At 40.8% G+C, this 19,888-nt stretch overlaps 1 protein-coding gene across 3 annotated transcripts in view; it reads left to right on the forward strand.

Annotated features, from left to right (window-relative positions):
- The window catches only part of GALNT18 (polypeptide N-acetylgalactosaminyltransferase 18), a 328,849-nt gene that overhangs the window by 63,300 nt on the left and 245,661 nt on the right, over positions 1 to 19,888 (forward strand). The window contains exon 1 of one of the 3 annotated variants that reach the window (XM_080404741.1): positions 2,226 to 2,694. The exons of 1 other annotated variant lie outside the window; for it this stretch is intronic. In XM_080404741.1, the coding sequence (XP_080260867.1) occupies positions 2,544 to 2,694 (151 nt within the window). In that variant the 5' untranslated portion in view covers positions 2,226 to 2,543. Of the gene's footprint in view, positions 1 to 2,225; positions 2,695 to 19,888 lie in introns of those variants that run through there. One more of the 3 variants, XM_080404739.1, reaches the window with a different exon arrangement.

Consider the following 19,888-nt stretch of genomic DNA (forward strand, 5'->3'; position numbering starts at 1 on the left):
AATTGACAAATGTTGATACTGAAAACAGAGAAAGGATGGAAATTTCTAGTTGGCAGAGTGGTACTGCCCCTTGGGCCAGCATTGGCCTCGTGGATGTAATGAAACTGTGCCCAAAGGATCCTTCTTCATCATTAATGTGTTTGAAACACACGGTAACACAGTACTGTGCTGCTTATGTGCCTCTTGAATTCAGACCACAGTCTTTACAAACCAATTTTAATTTAGAAGGAAAGACCAATGAAAATGCATTTGAGATGTCTGTTGTAACAGCAACAGCAGTAACTCATAATCTCTGCCGACACTAAGTACTGTATCAGTCCACAAGGATGGGACCCTGGGAACACAGTGCTGCCCAAAAGGTGGGTACTTATCTTTTCTGATACTTCCTTAAATATCTTCTGGCAGCGGTCCTGCAGCGTCACCTCTTTCTCATTATTTTTCACAATTCAAAGGCTTTCTCCCTTTCTCATGAAATCTTTTGTGCTGTACAATAGGTCTCAGGTTTACTGTTGTTTCAAGTTCCCTAGTGGATTTTTTCCTTTTCAAAGAGTTTCTAAGTAATCCTTCTTTACTGATCTTTCACAATCACTAAAACATGGAAGAGCATACAGACTGTGACAGCAAACAATAAAGTTAAAGCAATTCCCAGCTGAGGGTGATACGGCACCACAAGTCTATCACATACATTTAGGCGTTAGAGAGAAAATTAAGCAGCTTGTTAAAGTTGCAGCATTGTGCCTGGGCATTGGCAGGACATACAACACTTTCCATCATTAAATGAGATTTTAGCATTTGCGGTACTCAAATGCTTCTAATTTTTTCTAAAACAAACCTTCGTTATCATGTTTGTTTAAACAGTACAAACTGTCCTGTCCCTGCTGCAGAACAGTGGCTGTGAGGGTTTGGTTGCAGCTGCCAGTCTGTTGCAATAGGTGCTTGGACGTCATTTGCACAATGTGTCTGCTTTGCTTTGCACTGGGAAAATAAGATTTTTAGAAGGGTCAGATTACTGACTGGTGAAAACTGGAAACAGGTTTAGAAAACCAGTGGTAGTAGGTGCAAAACTGGGCCTCTGTTTTAGTTCTTTATTCGCTTTCTGCAGAGTTTTAATTTCTGCTTGCAGGACATTTTTATTCAAGGGTGGTAAGATTCTGGAAATCAGTGTTTGTAATGGAAATTGTGACCTGACTTTAATGTTCGTCTTGCTGACTGTCTGCTGAAAAAGTTGTACCTTAAGAAATACTATGACAAATCTGTCTGCAGTGAAACACACACAAAAAAGAAAACACATGTACAAGTAATTATTTATAGAGTCCAGTGTGGGACCAGAACAGCAAGAAACTTGTTGAGAAAAGCCTTAAAACTCTCCTGTGCCAGACCCTGGAAGTAACAAGCAATATTACCACGTCAATGACACTTAGTCTGTACAAACTCTGTTATTGCTACAGGACCATTTTGTGGCTTGCTCAAGGTTCTAACTTCAACAACTGCCCTAGAGAAAAAAGCAACTCTGTTTTTGCTTTGCATTCATCTGCAGTTAAGTTGTGTGCTTTGTGTTTGCTTAGGGATATCCAGCAAAATGCCGACACATGTGCATGGGGGAGCCTGAGGGTGCGCAGGTGGGCCTGCAGTCGCTGGCTGCTGCTCAGGCCCACCTGGGCCCCGGCTGCTAGAACTTTCTGGGCTGCCCTGCACCTGTCACAAGGCAACGCCTGAGGAAAGGCTCCTCTGCTTTTGCTCCAGAAGGGAGGGTAGCCTTGAGGAAGAGAGTTGTCGGAAGTCCTGCTGCGTTGCCTGAAGCTGCAGAAGAACATTTTTGACCCAGAAAGATGGAGAAATATGATTTTGGAAGAGAGAAAGCTGCTGCGTTGCCTGAAGCTCCAGGAGAACGTTTTTGACCCAGAAAGATGGAGAAATGTGATTTTGGAAGAGAGAAATCTGCTGCATTGCCTGAAGCTCCAGAAGAACATTTTTGACCCAGAAAGATGGAGAAATGTGATTTTGGAAGAGAGAAAGCTGCTGCGTTGCCTGAAGCTCCAGAAGAACATTTTTGACCCAGAAAGATGGAGAAATGTGATTTTGGAAGAGAGAAAGCTGCTGCGTTGCCTAAAGCTCCAGAAGAACATTTTTGACCCAGAAAGATCGGAGAAACGTGATTCTGGAAGAGGAAGATACGCTGCCACACCACCTGAAAAAGTAGCTGGTAGGTGATGTGGCTAAATAATGGGGGGCAGGAAGATTTTAACCCTTAGCGTGGAAGTGGAGTGTTTTGCTTTGACGTGTTGGCGCTATTTTGCGGTCAGGAGGCCCCTGCGTGCAGCGGGCGACAGGCGGCGGGTGAGGCAGTTTCCCGCGCAGCGGCGCGCCAGGCGGGTTCGTGAGGCGGCACAGCCAGGCGCTGGGAGCGGGCCGCTGCCGTCGCTGTTGCACCTGCCCCGGGCACAGTGCCTGCACGGCCTGATCTGAGGGGCCTGGCAGCCTTCCGCAGGGGCCGGGCACCTCCGGCTCCGCACACCGGCGGCTCTGCGGGAAGGCCGCCAGCAATGGCTCCTCATACCGGCTCCGGTAAATCCGGACGAGGGCCGCAAGATGGCGCCGGCGGGCGGCCGCCCCGCCCCGCGCAGCCGCCTCCGGGAGCCGCCGGTCTCGCCGGGCAGCTCCGGCGGGAGGGACCTGCGTTGCCTGTTGAACTTCGTAAGTCTGACCTTCTGGAACGGTGCTTTTGTGCTTTTGCACCGTGTATGAGCACAGTCCGCGTTACACTCAGAGAGCTGCGTTTGGATTCTAGCCAGGGATTCTGCCTTCAGCTTCCATTTTTAATGCCCCTTTGCCTTAAAGCTGCAAGCAAGCTTCTTTTGAAGGGCTTGCCAAACGTAAGTGCTTCAGTTTCTAAGAGCCATGAAAAGCACTTGATCACGGCTTTAAAGCCAGGCTTTCCTGTCTTGTTTGTCCTTACACTAAGACGTGGTCGTATCGACGTGCCCCGGGGTGTTTTATGGAGTAGCTTGAATTTGTCTGTCGGGGAAAAGTGTTTCCTGGAGGAGAGAAGAACTTCCATCCTGTTTGCTCTTAGTTCTTTAACAGGTTTGAGAGAGGAGGAAGCTAGGTATGGAAGGTTAGGTTTTCCTTGCTCCCAAGAAGGGTTTGTTCCTCACAAGAAGAGACTCTGAGGGAACAGTTCTAATAGGTGGTTCAGCCTAAGCAGGGTGCTTATGGGGAACTGGCTGAATTCTCTCTCTACTGAGGACACTAAAGCCAAGCATCTCCATCTGTAGTAGTTTTATTCCTGTTCTTACCCTCTTAATTAATGCAGATATGGCCTATAAAGCAAATTAATGTTATTCCTTAGTCTTTATGAGGAATCTTGTCCTAATGTAGGGACCCACAGAGTGGCAATGAGATTATGGAATTAATACATCTGAAGTAAAACCAACTTTAGAGCTGGATGGTAGGGCTAGGGAGGAGAGTGAGGATTTCTTTTGAGCCTGTTAAAAGAAACTGGTCTAAAGTGAGAATAGCTTAAAAAAAATAATCTTCAGTTATGACTGCCAGAGGAACATGTAAAGCAGCCTTCTGATGTGAGGAAAATGCCAAAAAATGCAGCTAGCTAATGGTGTCCAGTCAATTTAATCTGAGTTGCTGTCTGAACCAAGTTTCCTGTCATACCTAGAGAATCTATTCCAACTCTAAACCCTCATTTTAAGAATTAACTCAACATTTCAAAACAAGCTGTTGGAATTTCAGTGGTGCTGCAATTGGCCATCTGCCTTTTTTCTAATTCTGTTTTATGTTGGAATAAATCTGGCTTATTTTCAGAAAACTATGTTCTAGGACTTCCATGTTCTGTCACTAAGCGATCCTCTTGGTTTTATTCATAGTTTGTGTGGGTACCTCAGGATGTGATCTCAGAACAGAAAAGGTTTCTGAGATCTGTTCTCACCCTTCCCTTTTCCCAAATTTAAGAAATAGTTCTAAGTAGCACATTTTATTATTCTGAAAGGGAAGTGAGAGGAGGATAAGTCATGGCAATCTCTGCCTGATTCTGTATGGCTTTTGGTGATTTGACTTCCAGAAAGAGTGCTCTGCTATCATAAACACTTAGACTGTTCCAGATAAAAGGATATGCTCCGGGTTTTCTTTCTCTCTCTTTTTTAGATGTTGTTGCTGTTAATGAATGCATGAGCTGCACAACTGATGGGCAGATTTCCAAAATGTATGAATGCTTAGCAAGGTTAACATGCCAGAGGAATAACAGTATGGAACACATATGGTTAACCTAGCAGTTGTCAAGGGTTGGATCTTCTCTATGTTCCAGGTTACTGTAATAATTTCCTGTATTTCTTGCAGAATTGCACCTACCATCTTTTAAGTTGGTTTTCCTGTTACTGTATCCAAATAGATATGGATATTATGTTCTAATAGTTGCACTGAAGCTTCACAGAAAGAATAGCAATGTTTGGATCCGAGTCCTTCCCTGGTGTGTTATGCCCAGTTCTTTGGCATCTAGGTCCAGGTGATTCCTGTCCCTGTCTTCTGAATCACTTACTCTTGGAGTAACTTAAGCCTGTCGTAATATTACTTACAACTTTACTGAAGAGATAGCTTCATGAAATGTGGCAGGAAGGCCATGCTTTACTCTTTTACAGGCAGAACACCTAATCCTTTTTCCAGTCACACAGTTAATGTACTTACGGCTGCCTAAGAACAGAATCACAGCCAAAAGAGAGCCAGAGAAGGATCTGTGTTTTAACTGTTGTAGTATTAAACACTAGGCATATTATGTGTGAACGCTATAGTCAAAAAGCAATTTAATAGTAAGTTTTGTTGTGTAATGAAGCAAACCAAACAATTTTTCTTCTTCCCTTCCACAAAACCAAAGCCATCTATCTGGAAACTTCTAAAATGAGCTGGTATTAGGGAGCTCCTTGAAGACAAATTAAACGTGGGGTAACAGAGTTAACTGAAACTTGGGAAACTATATATTGTCCGTTTCCAAGCACAGTAAGCTGTAATATTTCATAAAAGAGCACTGAAGTTGCTTGACTGTTACAGACTTACGTGGTAACTGTACATGATGAGTGCACTTCTTGGCTTGCTATAAACCCATAGCTGATGCTGTACCTGCAAACCCACACATTTTCACACTCAAAAAGGTAGACCATAGCTTTGTTTGTAAACTAGTACCTGAGATTGCAATGTAACTTATACCCATCCCCTGATGGGGGGAGCTTCTTTTCCTTGTGCCTGGTATATGAAGTAGTAGCCAGGTTACAGAGCAGTCAAATCCACACCATTCCATAGAAACTGAGCTTTTAATTGCTGTGGCTTTTGTTACTGCTTGTCACCATACAGTCTCACCCTGGCTGACTGCATCAGGTTGACTCTGAGAACTAAACTGTCTGCCAGAAATCCTCCTGAGCTCACTCATTGTTGGGTTAGACAGGTACCAGTTCTAGAAAAATTGCTGATACGCATACCCTGGGGTAGGCAGTTGCTGCATTCAGACATGTGTTATCTGCCCTAAACACTGTCAAAAAATGGTTAATCAGACTAAAATGGAAGAGAGGTGACTGAGATGGTCAATAAAGAGTGCTTGCTGACTATCCCCTAGTACAACTAGATGCATCAGGTGGTAGAAGGTTGGGAGAAAGAAACAACTAAGGAGGAAAGCTATTCTGTACATCTGCATTGAGCTCATTTGTCAAGGGTTGAGTCTTCTCTACGTTCCAGGTTACTTTAATAATTTCCTGTAGTTCTGGGAGATTCAGGGTTGTAGGACACCAGGGCACCACCTTTGACTCGGAAACTCTGCCTACTGTAAATCTCTAGAGGCTGGAACAATATTTTAGAGAAAATATACTCTGTTGTGTGCTCCACAAACTTTCTGGGCTATTTGCTGTTGGCTGCTGTAGAGGACAGGTACTAAGTCAAAGACTTGTTTGGACCCAAGTTGTTCAGACATGATGTGTTAAACACTTAGAGTTCCAGGAGTTCTACTGCCTTACTCATAGATGATCTCCTGTGGTAGGCTGGCTATATGCTAGTATGATGTAAGGGGTTCCTTTTGTACCCTGCTGCAGTTAACATCTGCTGGGGTTTAATCCTCTGAAGTGCTGTAGTGCACTTTATCTAGAGATGAGAAATCTCTGTACTTCAGGCATCTAAAATAAAGGAGGCTGTAGGTGCTACAAAGGAAGAAAACCATGGCTGCAAGAAGGAAATTGATTCAGCCTGTGTTTTCTTTCCCAATACCATGTCCCTTGTTTTTTTGAGGGTCATATGTAACAGTGCCTGTGCTTTATATACAGATATGTATACAGGCAGAATAAAATTTTAAAATACATAAATTTGAAATGTACTTCTGAATAGTACTCAGTACCCAATTGGAGTAGTACAAAACCCAAAATCTTTGAGATAAATGAAGAGAAAAACACGAAACAAGAAGAGCAGCCTGCCAAATACTGCTCAGTTGTGCTTTTGGCAAGGTGATTTCTGTAGGTGTTGACCTTTCAGAAGCTGTTTTGAAAGAAGCCGGCATTTTGCTTAGCAAATGCAAGGAGCACAGATACTTGCAGTCAGCAAATGGTTTGCAGTGTCAGGCTACCATGCAGAGGAGCAAAGAATGCATTGCTGTTTATATTCCTTTTCATTTGTGAATGTTTAAGTGCTTTGCATCATTTAAGTCAAAGTATTGCCAGATGTTGAATATTTTCAACTCTCAGTTGGATGTGAGGTCAGTTAAGACATAACGAGATGCTGAGCTCATAAGGTCAGTCCTATACTGACTCTTCAGAAGAAATTTTACTGAAATGCAACTGTGTTACTTTAGTTCTCATCTTCTCCAAAGTTTGTTAAAAAAGGCTACTACCTAAGCAGAGAAAATCTGTACAGGTAAATATTAGGCAAAGGAGAATGGTTATTAAAGAGCAGTTGTTGTTAGCATTGTCTTGGACACCAGTATAGCTTGGATTAGCATAGTCATGTTGTGATTAATGGCCTTATCAAAACTCAGAAAAATTACAGAACTTACACAAAGGAATGCAATATTCTCTACCACCACAGAACAACGCAAAGCATGAAACTGTGTTTGATGGCATTAATAAAATATATCATGGGATGCAGAAAAGTATTTGCAACTGCATCAGTCCTTGAGGAAAAAGCAGATAAGACAGCTGTGGTGATAGAACAGATAATACATAAAAGAAAAATTAACATATCTTTGGGGATCTTTTTAGCAGGAGGTAAAGGGAAGCTTTTCTTCATGAGGGGAAACTGGAGTTGTCTGAAAGCATGGATAACATCATGTTAAAAATCTTCACTCTTAAAGCAAGCATTCTTAAAATAGACCTCCTTACAGGTGCCTGTGTTTTATGTAACTAATTGTTCAAATACCAGTTTCAGCTGCATTTGTGTTTTTACCTTGGTGGCAGGTGTGACTCCTTATAAAGAATGCACTGTTTTCCTCTGTGTTTCAGCTAATAATATCCTATAGTAATGAAAATGTAGTGAGTGTTCAGGTCCTTAGTTTTAGCTAAACCATACCATAAAACTTCTTAAATCTTCAGGTCTTTGAGTCCTTGTGTTCATGTCTTGCCTAAATAGTTGTCTAGCTTTGCCTTTCCTTGAACACTGAAATCTGCAAGTTTGGGGGCCTCTTCATTCTGTATTGGCTCCATCCCTTTAAAGATTATTATGATTACATGATTGAACATACCTGTGCGATAGAAGACAATAGGCATACTGACCAAGTCATGCAAGTGCACAAGTGTCAAACAGTGCATCTAGGAATAGCCTAAGACCATCTCTGGAAGGAGGCTAATTTTAAGATCCTGCAGCTACAGTCACTTACTAGGTAAGTTGTACCCAAACTGGAAGAGAAAGAAGTCCATACTGCCTCTGGCATCAAATGAATATATATGGCATTGAGGTAGAAGCACGCCTTTCAGTCACTTGAAATCTGGCACGGAATAGCAACACAGAGATTGTAGAAAAGGCACAATGGTTGTCTTGCAAAAGTAGGCAGTGCAAAAGTGAGAGAAGAAGGAGGGTCTACAGTATGCAAGATGTCTACAGATTTTTAACACCCCCTCCCAACACTGGTACAAAATATTAAGCATGAAAAAATTCAAGGATTCCCTATGAGAGGTTCATGCTGTTGTTCTCGTAGTTCTTAGTAACCTGACCACCGTGTCTGGTAGTGCTGCTGATAATGATGGTTACCATGCATATAGTGTCCTTATCTTGAAGGAGTGAATCCACTTATGTCAGTTTGGCTAATAGTACAGGTACAATCAAGTCCTCCACTGGTTCAGGAAGTGAATATGTTTGAGCCCAAATGGTCTGTTCAGTCTCATGGCTTTGAACATTCGTAAGATCACCTTGATCATGTTCAGAGGAGGCGCAGAGGTTGGTTTCCAGTGTTTCCCCTGTCAGTACATTGGTGATATTCTGTCCTTCCTAACACTGTAAACTGGCACTTAAACATCTAGTTCTTATCTTATTAATGAGGAGATATTTTCATTGCTGTAACTGAATGACTTAAAATAATTGAGAGCTTACTGGGCACATGGCCAAAGCTCTGAGCTGGAAAAATCAAATCATTTATGGATTTTTATCCTTATTCAGCCTACTTGAACCACCTGCTGATGCAAGGCCTGGAGGTCACAGGTTGTCATAAAGCTGGATGTGAGATTATTTGAAATGAATGTCACCAAGTTGGCTTAGATTCATATGAGAAACTGTGGTATATTCCCTTAGCCCAGCCAAGCTCATGTTTCTACAGAGCTTTCTAAGCTGTCTTTCCTTTTCCTACTGTCAGTTTGAACCATGAAGTTGCAGAGGACTTGCAGAAGGACCACACAATGAGTTGTATTTTGAACAAGATGCCTCACAACTAGTTGGTAACAGTCACACATACTGTATCAGAATGTGGGCTACATCTGTTGCTTCTTGAAACATTTCTTCAGCTGGGACCTGTTCACTGACTTCTGAAATGCTTGTCAGAAAAAAATGCCAAATGCTTCTAAGATCCTGAAGAATGCAAATTAGCTGCACGTGGTAGGATTATTTCACTGCATGTCTGAAGGGGAAACGTGTCTGATAGTAACTGTGTTCCTCCAAGGCAGTGAAGTCATGCATCTCAGTTGTTCTGGTTTAAATTGATCTCTGCAACCAGAAGCCAGGTTCTAGCTGGAGTAGTGAATGATACCAAGGTTGCTTCAACTCTTAGACTTACCATTACGACAAGAAAGAGTGGAGTATGGGAGCTGTGTGCTGACCTGAAAATAGAATGTGTGGATGTTCTCACTTGATTTGCTTGCTCTGCCATTAAGTGTGGGTTGTAATTCTGCTTTTTTTTTTTTTTTTTTTTTTTTTTTTTTCAGTATGGCACTGTTCTTGGGCACTGTTAAACATAGCACATATGCCCATCAGCTTAATTCTAGTTCTTCCTCTTCCAATTCTCTTGATTATTTTTCAGGAGGTTATAAAAAAAAAATCTGAAAGGAAAACACACCTGCTAGATGAAGACAGATTATTCAAATGTCATGAGAGAACCTTCTCCATATGTACTGTAATAAAAGCAAAGAATCTTAAAATAGACTTCTGTGACTTGCATTATAATTGCAATACAGTTTACTAGGGAGCCATCATCAATGTAACTAAGAAACCCTCTTTGTCAGATGGCCCTGGATGAAGAAATGGTATATCAGAGTGCTTCAATTACTGCTTGAAAAGTATGATCTGTGTCAGTTGTATTAAGAATACTTTATGCACCCTCTTTCTCACCATCTGCCAAACAATCAGTTGAACTTAATCTGCAAGTGATAGAAAAGCAGCTTTCAGTAACTTGAGAACATGACATTTATCACATTTAATATCTGCTGAAGAAAATGTCTGTTAATAAAAGGGTGCCAAGTCTAACACTAAAATAATAATGGAGAAGTTCTTTGGGTTTCTGTCTTCATTTTTGTATAAAAAACATCAATGAAATGCGATCATCTTGCTTGTCAATGTGTAATTGTATTTAATTATTGGCTGCTAAGTATTCATTTTTTCACATTTGCTGGTTTCAAAGGCAAAATCTTTTCATAAGACTTTAACAGCCTGCAGGAAATGAAACTCTTTTGCTGTCTTAAATTGTAGATGTATCTATCTTAGGTGCATCTTGTGTTCACTGCAGTGAATTCATTGATGAGGAATGAAGGTACATGCATAGACTTCAGCCATCACCATATTATAATGTCAAAACCTAGGTATTCCAGCTGATTAATTTGGAGTGGGAGGGAAGGATGAGGGAGGAGTCCATGTTGATATTATAATTGTCAGCTGTGGCTGTCTTGTAGAAGAGTTCAACTTGCCTGAAACCTTTGAGGTGAAGCAGCAGCACAACGCTGCAATGATGGTTCTTGTGAATAGAAGCCTTTGGGAAGCAAGGGTATGTTCTGTCTTTTGCCTTTCTAAAGACTGGTGTGGTAAGATCTGCTTTATGACAAAAACCAGATACATATATTGATTTGGATTCTGAATGTTAGCAAGGAATAACTAAAGGCTATTAGCATGTGAGATGTGTTAATGGGGCAGCATTTGAAGACTTGATTTATCAGGCATTGGACGTTGGATGAATGAGGCACCTGCTCATTTTCCAAGAGGCTGGCTTCCTCACGCAAAGCTCACAGTGTGCTGCCATCGTTCTGTGATTGAACTGATGTATTATACAGGTCTGCACTCAGCATGGGATAGCATATCGCGGTAACAGAAAGCAGATGGGAATTGATGGTAATACGAGCAGTCATCACCCTAAGCGGTGGGCATGCACTTCTGCTTTACAAGTGTGCTGTGTTACCTGTAGTATACTTGATGGTTAAAGCTATCCTGGGCTTAACTGAGGTTTTCCTTTATTTTGTTTCTTTAATTTCGTTTTGGAGGATAAATGCCAAATAGTTCTCATTTGTGAAGCTGCCAAAATTAAAACTAGCTTACAGAAAATAAGTCTTGATGGCTAGGATCAGTTTCCCTTAGACACCTAAACACAAAAATCACATCCTAGAAGATGGCATAGTCTTGCTGTTCTATCCCATTACTGTGTGCAAGGAAGGTATTTAGAAGACTTTCTATTAAAATTTACTGAAGAAAAGTCAATTTTTGGCTGAAATCTTAATAAGGTGACAACACTAAGTAGTCAATTATTTTACTGAGAATTTAGCTGACCGTGAACAAACATCCCATGTAATGATCAGTGCTTTTACAGGTCATTCACCAAGACCAGTTGTGGTGTTCTGCTGGTGCTGGATCCAACTGTAAACACTGCTATAAGCTTCAAGCTCTTAGGAGGCCAGGAACCCAAGACTTTCAGGGGACTTTCTTTCCTGGAGAGTGCTTGGACTCTCTTGATGAAACTGTTTTTTAAAGCATAATATTGAGGACAGGTTTAGCAACATTAAAAGCAATTGATTCTACTGGGAAAATTTCAAAACAGTATATGCTGTCAATTTTGAGCAAGCTATAACATTTTCTTTAAAAAAAATTGCTAAATACTGTTCTTGCAAACTGGAACTTCATGATATTGACTCATGCTTCATCAGCTTCTCATTATTCAAGTGAACTTTGTGGCTAATGTTGGTTCATTTTTTTTTTGTCTAGAACTGCATATGCAATGGTGAAAAGACATCCACAATTGTAATAAAAATTCTGAAAGAAAGGGGGACTTCCAGCAGCTCATGTTAAAATGTGCCAAAGGGCTCATCAAACTTTAACTCTTAAGCCATTGTATCTGAAAAGTCTTAATTTGTTGTAGGCTGAAAACATAAAGCAACCTGGGTCTGTTGGATCTGAGACAGAACAACCACATAGTAGTGGGTCAGTTTTTCCCATATGCTGTGGCTACAGCAGCGCTGAAGTAATCTCAACATACATGAATGGACATGCATGCAGTGCAAGTAACAAGAGTCTGCACTGTGGGTCTATGATGAGCACACATGTTAATTGGAACTAATGAAGTCTTCCCTGGCACAACGGAAAATTTTCTCTTACCGAGAGAAGTCCCTTTGCATTTTTTGCTTGTGTCACCTCTGTATCATAGTGACTTCACAATATGGAAAAACGACAGTGTTTTAGGGTTTTTTTTTGTGAAGCTGAGATTCTTATTAACAGTCTTCTGGGTTGTTTTGCCTATGATGCCTGTCAAAAACTGTAGAGGGAATGGAAAGGGGGGAGTCTTAAAACCAATACTGAGAGAAATCTAATTGATTGAAATCTGAGTGACATGTTAATTTTTCTGTTTCCTTTAAACAAGAAGGGTAAAGAAAACTAAGTTGAGCAATGCGGATTTGTCAGTTAGGGTCAGTCCTTACTGTGTGCATAAAATTAGTTCGAGGAACAAAGAGCTGCATACTCTGTATCTTTGGACCTGTTCTACAGTGTAAATGGGCACTCAAAACACAAATAATCTTTGTGGCAAGTGGAAGTAAAAATGAGTGCTTTGTTGCCTGAATGAATAGGATACCAAATACAACAAACACTAGGGAAGCTACTTTTAATTTTGTAAGTAACTTCGATGTAGTCATATGTTTTTCCTGTTATAATTCCATGCAAGTTTTGTAAATTCGTTGTTGTTTGAGGAGTAATAGCCACAAAAGGCAAGCTTCAGTGTCACAAAAGCAACATAGTATGTAAAAAGCTAAGAAAGTAATGGTTCAATCTGTGATGCTACAGGCTTGATCTGAAAGGGCATTCCATTAAAATAGGTTCTTTGGTGTTTCTGAGCAATCCTAGGTTTAATAGTACTGCAGTTCTCTAACTGTCAGCCAAACTAGGAGAGAAAAGCAACAATGTTTACAGCCAGCATACATAGATTTTATGTTTACATGTAGTTAGCGGAAACTGCCCTCTGGGAAAGAAAATGCTACAAGATTAAGACTTCTCTTGTAAGCAGTGTAGGACAAACATGTAACCTTAGATTGCTGAGTAATTTTGCAGCTTAGTGATTGCAGAATCCTTTCCTTCATACTTGAGCCGTCAGCTAAACATGTTTGGATTTTTTTTTTTTTTCTGAATAGATGTGATAAAATTTACTGTCCATTAAGTTTCTTGGTGAATGAACTCTGCTTCACTCGGAGAAAACTGTGTAAATATATACTCTCTAATTTCCAGTCTTACCAAATCTTTCATGTTCCAACCCAACCAGCTTCAACCAGTTAATGAAATTATTGGTCTCTGATGCAGATTCATTGTGTTAGCCTACTGGAAAGAAAGCAGTCTAGTGAAATGCTCAGCAAAGTCCAACAGCAGTGATGCATGAATTGGTGGTGTTAAGCCTCCTTTAGACTCCATCTGTATCTTCTAGCTCTGCTAGATATTTATCTAGCAGGAAGGAAAAAAAAAATGCAGCTTTTGGCGATGGCATCTAGCAAAATTACAGTAGGGGTTCTAGATTTCTACTGCCAGTGACACAAGTAAGAAGATGGAAATCATAGCAGCTTCAGTGCTTCTTCTAATTAATGAATCAAAGTAGTGACATAATTGCAGTTGCAGGGTTTGAGAGGTTTTCCCTGGGTTTTTTGTTGTTGTTGTTGTCGTTTGGTTTGGGTTTTTTGTGTGTTTGTTTTGGGTTTTTTATGTCTCGACATAGTAATTGCTATAGTTAGGTTTTATCTGATTTAGCTGTCTAGCTGGAACTCATTAAAACTCCTAAAATATTGGGGGAATTCTTAATGGTAGTGGACAAACAGAGAGAGGAGCAGATCAAGAATTTTAAGGGAAATCCTCTTTTTGAAGAGTAAAGGGAAACAGAAACTCTGAGCTGGCAGATGTTCTCCACCAGCTTTCAAAGATGATGGAGTGGCTTAGCAATAACAAGAGAGGTGCTTGAGAACTGAAGCAAAGGCAATGTCAGTCCAGTCTTCAAAAAGAGCAGGAGGGAGGACCCAGGAAACTACAGGCTGGCCAGCCTCACCTCCATCCCTAGAAAGATGATGGAAGAGCTCATCCTGGAGGTCATCTCTAAGCTTGGGGAAGAAAAGAAGGTTATCAGGAGTAGTACTCAGCATTCGCCAAGGGGAAATCATGCCTGGCCAATCTGATCACCTTCTATGATGGAGTGACTGGCTGCCTAGATGAAAGGAGAGCGGTGGATGTAGTCTACTTTGACCTCAGTGAGGCTTCGGACACTGTCTCCCACAACACCCTCACAGGTAAGCTCAGGCAGCGTGGGTTAGATGAGCAGACAGTGAGGTGGATTGAGAACTGGCCGAATGGCAGAGCTCAGAGGGCTGTGATCAGCGGGCAGAGCCTGGCTGGAGGCCTGTAGCTCACGGTGCCCCCCAGGGTCAGTGCTGGGTCCAGGCCTGTTCCACTTGCTCATCATGACCTGGGTGAAGGGGCAGAGCGTGCCCGCAGCGAGTTTGCTGATGATACAGACCTGGGGGGAGCGGCTGGTTCCCCAGAGGCTGCGCTGCCATTCAGCGGGACCGGGACAGGCTGGAGAGCTGGGCGGAGAGGGACCTCATGAGGTTCAGCAAAGGCAGGGTAAGGGCCTGCACCGAGGGAGGGACGACCCCGGGCACCAGCACGGGCCGGGGCTTGACCTGCTGGAGGCAGCTCTGCGGAGAAGGCCCTGTGTAAGTGGTGGCTGAGGCAGGATCATGAGCTGGGGCCGCTCATCCCTGTTACTCTCAATGAGTGCTCTCAGAATAGTGTTACAAATTTTAGAATACTGGGTGGCGTAATTGCTCTAAAATACTATGATCTCTACGGTTCGGGGTGTTTCTGCTGATGCTCCTTCCACCCTTCCGTGAAAGCTCACACTCAGAGGGGGAACATGCCCACTAATTTAGGATCAGTATGGTCCATTCAGGTTAACAAGGCTGTGTCAGCCTTAAGAATCATTGTGTAAGAATTTTACCTTATCTACTGTTCCACAATTTTTTGAAACCTATCCACCTAGCAGCATTGATGGACAATAGTAAACAATGCATAAAAGATTCTGTTCATGCCAATATTATGGATCTGCCAAGAGCAACAGCAGTTGCAATTTGTAGGGTTATTCCAATATGCCATGATTGCTGTCATAAAATAGCATGGTTTCTCCTTCCCCCCCCAAAAAAAAATCAAACAAAAAAAAAACCCCAAAAACCACCAAAAACCAAACCAAAAAAATTCATTCACAACCCCTGCCCTTCTTTTCCCCCACTCAGTACAGTCAAGGCAAAACTCGTCTAGCTCTGTTCAAATAGTTATGCTCACTGGAGGATTCAAGCAAACTTCACTGCTTTGTTGCTCTGAATATTCCAGTGTGGACTGAATCTTGGCATAATGTGCACCTGCATGGTCTGTAAGAAGATCTTTTCTCTCCTCTGATCTTGATACTATCTCTCTCTCTAATTCTTGTAGTTGGTGCCTCTTAATTGCTCTCCCGTATATTAAAGAAAAAAAGGGGGGTGGGGGGGTGTTCCTTACTTTAATGAGAGTTTTGCTGTAGGAGTTCCTGATCTTGTCCCATGAACACCCTTTATACCTCTATAAATACTTCTGGGGTTTGTGCTGTTGCCTGTAGACCTCAATAAAGCCTTTCTCTATTGTAGGGATAAATTTTTTCCTTAGCAGTTGTTGAGATAGGCCCATTTAACAAGGTTTTGTATATTTTCCTACTGCAGCATCAAACTTCAGTGCTCCCTAAAATCCTGTCTAAAATCAGGAGAAGCTTTGCCCTTTTTTTCTTTCTTCTAGCTGTAAGCTCTGTCTTAAGGAAGTCTTATCCTTGTGCCCTGAATGGCTATATCATGCTCCTTCTCTAAGTCAATAGCAGAAACTAAGCTGAGCTGTTTGAACCTCTGCTGCCTGAGGGAGAGGAGCCTACTTTGTTGATCAAAGCAGTAAGCAGGATCATTAATCTCTCTGTGAGGCAGTGCCATCTTTAGGGAAGAACAGACCAACACACAGGCTGGGGAGGGTTTTACTTTACTTATCTGACCCAGGTGCCTTGCTTGGCAATCAAGTAACAATTAAGAGGTATGGGGGAACATGCATTGCCTAAGGTGACCCCTTCTGTGGATTGTGCGTGGCTGTATTGCTGTAAGAGTTGTAATTCAGCTCCTTGCCCAGTAAGCAAACCCAGGAAATAAACTTTATGTAACCTAATTAAACTCCAGCTGCAGAACAAGAGGTATTCAACTTTGTAATGTTCTCCAACACAGAAACAGTGAAGTAACTTTTTAGCCTATCTGATACAAAAGATACTCTATTTGTGGTTCATGAAGATGGGTATGAATTGCATGCCATCTTATGTCTTGATTTAGGATATCCATTAAAGATGGCTTAAAGTTTGGAAGTAAATGTTTCAGTTATTTTCTAAAAGCATTGGTTTTGAGATACAGGAAAGGAGTGGGTTTTTTTTCTTTTTTACTGCTGGTGTTGTTGTTTTGTTTTTTGTTTTTAAAAGTGTGATAGACTTACTACAATTACAAGAAGCCTTGTTAGTATCCTACAGAGTTGTGAACCTGCTGTTGAATTAGTTTCTTTCTAAACTAGTCCATAGATTCTTTCTTCTTTGTTGCAAACAAGTATGTTCTTTAACTGACTGATTTTTTTTTAATTCACTGTAAGAATGTCAAGCAGTTTAAAAGTAGTGTGGCTTAAAAGTATCACTTAACTGGAAAAAACCTGTAAGTTAACATGGTGGTAATAAATTATTATTATTATTTTTTTATTTAAAATGCCTTTTCCTACAAAAAGGAATGCTTTCTGTGGAAAAGCTTGAGGAAAAAAACCCAAAACACTAAATCCACACCTAGTTTTTAGGCAAAGGCTTTAAAATCAGATTTGAGACTAATGTTTTCTATCTTTGTTGAAATTGTTTCAGGGAAGTAATTAATAGTTCTCAATGAGCTATTAGTTGTGTTTGTGCTGCAGGTTGCCTAAAGTTAATGGCTTTAAAGAAATAATGTAGTTATTTGGGCCTCTTCTTTAATTATTTCTTTTTTTCTAATTATTTGAATAAATATGTTTTCTTAACAGTAGACATGAATTAGTTTGAAATATTTCTGGCTCCCTGTTGTCCAGCTAGTAATATTCTCTAGCCTTGGATCAACAAAGTGATACTTTGTCTCCCTGTGACAGTGCTAATGATAAAATTTTTATCCGATAGCCAAGATGTAAGCTATTTCATTGCATATACCCACAAGTCAGAGGAGAAAGAGGACTTTTTCTTTCTTGTTGCTGGATTGATACATATTGCCTCATTTAAACAAAAATAATGAAGCAGTGTTAGCTTTGTAGAAATATTCTTGGGCTCTTTTAGCAGACACAGAGAACTGGAAAACATGCTTTAGTGAAGGAAGCTTGTGGCACTCTGCTTTTACTCCTCCTTTTGCATTAGTCACAGCTATTAAGTTGTTTCGCTTTAAGGAAAAGAAGACAAAATAACAAGGAAAAAATACAGTAAAAGTTAAGTCCAGGAGGACTGGCTCACTTTTTTCAAAGTCTTCTGAGGGGCTTGGCATTTATATTGCCCTTGAAGATTGAAGGGCATTTAACTTCTATGGTCAGGCCGCCTAAAAAGGATGTTGCAATTGAACTTTCAAAATGGTAGAGCTATTATAGGATGATGTCAGTTTTACTTTTCTGGAAAATGCAACAAATGGAAGTTGCTAACACCACAGAAGAAATATTGCCTGTCCCACAAGTTCTTCTCTTTGCTACAAACAAGCTTTAAAACATGTTACCAACATGTTATTACAAAACACCAAAGTCACCTTATTGCTGCACTCTGCAAGTTTTAAATGCCATTTGATTATTAGAATGGATCAGAATGCGTTTACAAGCATAAAAACAGATCTGCTGAGAGAAATGGATAATGATGAACTTGTGTTCAGATGCTGTGTAGTGAAGAGAAGGTCCTGCCTAAGAAAAACCCTAATGATGATAACTTCCAGATTATGGCTACCTATTTTTCTTATCATCAAAAATGGCAGCTAGAGTTATTACTGCTCTTCAGAGCTAGCCATGTATTCTGCAGTTTGACATCACTGAGTTCTGCAGATATTTTACGGAAATATTATTTGACTGATGAGTCATCCTCAGAACACAGCATTTTAATGAAATAATGCTTGACACGTAATAGATAAATCTAAGTTAAAACTGGTGGAAATTGCTTGAGCTGGGGGAAAAATTACATCGAAACATGACTGGGTTTTTTTCCCATGTCTTTTACAGCAGGAAGTAAAATAAATTAATATCACCAGAAAATAAACAGCAGATTAGATGCTTCTCTTTAGTCCTTCCAGTGGTCCTTCCCTTGAGGGAAAAAACCAAACAAAGCATGGAGTTGTATCTTGTGTCACTGGTGAACAGTTAATACTAAATATATTTTTTTTATTGCACCTTGGTTTTTTCCCTTTGCTTACAGGTTGAGGAGTTTTTCTAATTTTCTGATAATACTCCACCTTCTGTCTACCCTTGGCTCTTTACTTTCAACTGCAATAGCTTAAAATGTTCTTTGTATGGGTTGTTTACCATGCAAATCAGTATGTGAATCTTGATTGAGTATCACCTTGTTCTCAAGGGACTTCAGGCGAGAAGTCCCAGATGCAGGAGGAGGAAGGGCTGTTCTAAGTTAGGAAGTTACTAGTAGTGACGCTTTACACTACTTCTCCATGGCATTAGTGATTCACCAAGACTCAACAAGAATTGACAATTCTCAGAGCTCTAACTTTATTTCTGAAGCATTTGCAGTGGAACCTTTCTAACACCCTGGTGAAAGAAACAGAAGCTTGCTGAGTCAGACCTTGGGGGAAAGTGTGAGGCTATTGTAAGTAACACATGACCCTTGAGCAGAATTTCTCTTGCTAAAATAATGATACTATTTACAAGCTACAGAGAAGCAGTGCCTACTGCATTTTCCACATTTTACAAATTGGAATTGATGGTCTATATTGCACCTCTTTATCAGCACCTAGGTAGAAGCAACTTCCAAATTATTTAGCCTTAGTGAATAGTCCTCACCAGGTTTTCTAGTCTGTTCAGTAGTTGCCACTAGTTAAAAGGCTTATGGCAGGATTCAACTTTGTCATCTTTTCTATCATTCTGATTGGAATCATAATAAATTAAACTAATTTCTGCAAGTTGAGTCTGTTTTGCTCATGATGGTAATTGCTGAGTGATCTACTTGCCCTCACCTCAACCCACGAGCCTTTCGTTAGGTTTTCTCTCCCCTGTCTGGTTGAGAAGGGGAGTATTAGGGTGGTTTTGGTGGTTACCTGGCATTCAGCCAGGGTCAAACCACTACAACTGGGAACCTGTTTCTGCAATTCCTATACAACTGACTTTGCAATATCTTGTGGCTACCTCACCAGCTGGAAACGCAGCCAGCTTGGACACCTTACATTTATTAGGGACTTGTTACAGGATGCAATTTGTTTCTTTACGATTGAGACAATAACTACAACAAATTAGAAAATCTTTTAATGAACAGGACATTAAATAAAGGATCTCAGATTGCTAGCTGGTAGAAACTCATATTATTTTATGGTTTCAATAGATCTATGCTAATTTATTTCAGCTGAAGTTCTTTGCCCATCTCCCCGTTGTGTAGAAAAAGGCTGTTGTGGTTAGCACTGTTTTATGGTTGAGGTTAACCTGAGTTCCTGCTGGGAAGATGGCATTAAACGCAACAGTTCATGCTTATGTTCATTGCTGGTATAATGATATCTAAGTCTCAACGTGAAGCAGTATTTACAATTAGTGAAATCTGTGTGTTAGCACAGTACTGTTTGTACATGTCACACTGCAGTTGCCTGAAGATAGGTCTGCTACACTGCTCTAATTGATGGTTGAAAATTTCAGCTTTCCTAGTCTGTTTTTGGCAAGAAGCCAATGGAATGTAATCTTATATAGG

Source organism: Falco punctatus (assembly GCF_963210335.1).
Source record: "Falco punctatus genome assembly, chromosome: 10".
NCBI lineage: Eukaryota > Metazoa > Chordata > Aves > Falconiformes > Falconidae > Falco > Falco punctatus.